This window comes from Rutidosis leptorrhynchoides, chromosome 2 (assembly GCF_046630445.1).
Source record: "Rutidosis leptorrhynchoides isolate AG116_Rl617_1_P2 chromosome 2, CSIRO_AGI_Rlap_v1, whole genome shotgun sequence".
Lineage (NCBI taxonomy): Eukaryota > Viridiplantae > Streptophyta > Magnoliopsida > Asterales > Asteraceae > Rutidosis > Rutidosis leptorrhynchoides.
This window is the reverse complement of record NC_092334.1, coordinates 693,268,113-693,270,006: the sequence shown is the minus strand read 5'-3', so window position 1 is coordinate 693,270,006 and position 1,894 is coordinate 693,268,113. Positions and strand designations below refer to the sequence as shown.

The window sequence follows — 1,894 nt, the reverse complement described above, 5'->3', positions numbered from 1 at the left end:
GTAATCCTCGTTGTATCATTTCCTTATCAATAAAATTATCTTGCTTTAAAAAAAAAAATAATAAACATGCCATAGATTCATATAAGTTATAAGGAAAAACAAGTGGGACAGTTTTGTTTTTTTTTTTTTTTTTTTTTTTTTTTGTCGCTCAGTAGGTTTTCCCGGATGACTTTTGTCGTTTGAAAAAGTATCGTTCGGAATAGACGATTTTCTAGTAGTGACACATTACTTGTACTAATTTTTTTTTACTAAAGTCAGTCTTGTTTCCTTCCACGAACTCTAACTTTGAATCCACCATCCATATGAGCCGTTAGCATTGGCAGAAAAACCGGTTTACTCGAACAAACCGGTACAAACTCAAATCGGGTTAGAATCGAAGCCATAACATACTTCATTTGCATAAACGCCATCTCTTTCCCTAAACAAACCCTTGGACCGGCCTGAAAAACCGCAAACTTGTAAGGATTTTCGATTTTTAACACCTCTGGTCCACTAAACCACCGGTCCGGTCTAAACTCCAAACAATCTTTTCCCCACAATGTTTCCATCCTCCCCATGCCATACGGAAAATACATCACCCTATTTCCTTTGTACACCCGTGTCCCGTCCGGCAGCACGTCATCATTTTTGGCATGTTTCGAGTCCCATACCACCGGTGGATATAGTCTCATGGATTCACATAAACACGCTTTCAGAAAGTCCATTTTTTTCAAATCATCAAATTCTAGTGACATCTTACTTTCATTATTTGTTATAAATGTGACATCTCTAGTAAGCTCTTTTTCAATAGTAGGGTGCCATGTCAGCAGCCAAAGAAGCCATGTCATTGCCGCGGACGTAGTGTCTCTTCCAGCCATTAAAAAACTTATTGTCATATCCCTTACTAACACATCATCATGACCCGCGGATATAAATCTTGATAACAAATCTCTCTTGTTATCGTTTACAACCATTTGTTTTCGGCGTTCTTGAATTACTTCATTCACTGCACAATGTACAACTCTCACAGCCTCCTTCAATTTTCGTTCACTTCCTATATTGAAAAATCTCTTTAATCTCCACACCCAATTAGCGAGCGCAGTGCCACGCATTGCGCTAGCTCTTGCCGCTACATCAAAAGCTGACATTAGCGGTGGGACAGACATGTTGTAATCTAAACAACGAGGGTCCCACCCAAGGGATATTTTGCATATACTATCAAAAGCTAACCTTCTAAAAACATCTTGCATGTCCAACTCATCATCATTTTGACTACATTTTTCTAGCAATGGAAGAAGCCTTTTTGTTACTTCTTCGTTAACAACATTGACCACGAATTCACGTAATGAATTCGTACTAAACTCGTGGCTAGCTAACTTACGTTGAACGCTCCATAACTCGCCGTCCACGTTAAATATTCCCATTCCAAGAAAGTCCCCAAGAATGTCCGTAAAAGGTTTTCCTTTTGGGTAGTTTTCAAAATTTGTTTTGAGCATGTGTTCGATGTTATCAGGGTTTGTGGTGACTATCATTTTCTTTTTTCGACCGAATAGGTTAAAGACTACGGTTTGAGACGGTGAGATCGTTAAGAGTTCGGTGAACCAGTCGATTAATCGGTGGCTATTTAGTTGGAAATAAATGAATGAGTTAATGAACGAATAAGATGATTTGCTTACATAAGAAGTTATAAACATATGAAGCAAAGAGAATAAGTAGAGAATGATAAAGAGTAGAGAAAGCAGATGAATGAAAGGGAGGATAACCATTGTTGTTGACTTGGTGTTGACGTTAAACGGTTCAAGATGGCAATGGAAATGTATGGATCCAAGCTGGTGGTCTAATGGTGTTGATCGAGGTCGAGGAAAAACACGTGGTGATGTATTTTCGGTTACATGAATTACATCTATATATAGAC

General features: G+C 38.3%; 1 protein-coding gene across 1 annotated transcript; it reads right to left on the bottom strand.

Moving 5' to 3' along the window:
• Positions 1-254: 254 nt before the first annotated feature.
• LOC139894076 (cytochrome P450 94B3-like) lies at positions 255-1,687 on the bottom strand. Its single transcript, XM_071877275.1, has one exon. The coding sequence runs from the start codon at positions 1,671-1,673 to the stop codon at positions 255-257; it is 1,419 nt and encodes a 472-aa protein (XP_071733376.1). The 5' UTR covers positions 1,674-1,687.
• Between the last annotated feature and the right edge of the window lie 207 nt (positions 1,688-1,894).

Coding starts and splice junctions, on each gene's coding strand:
- LOC139894076 (XM_071877275.1), bottom strand. CDS start 1,673: ATGTTTATAACTTCTTATGTAAGCAAATCATCTTATTCGTTCATTAAC.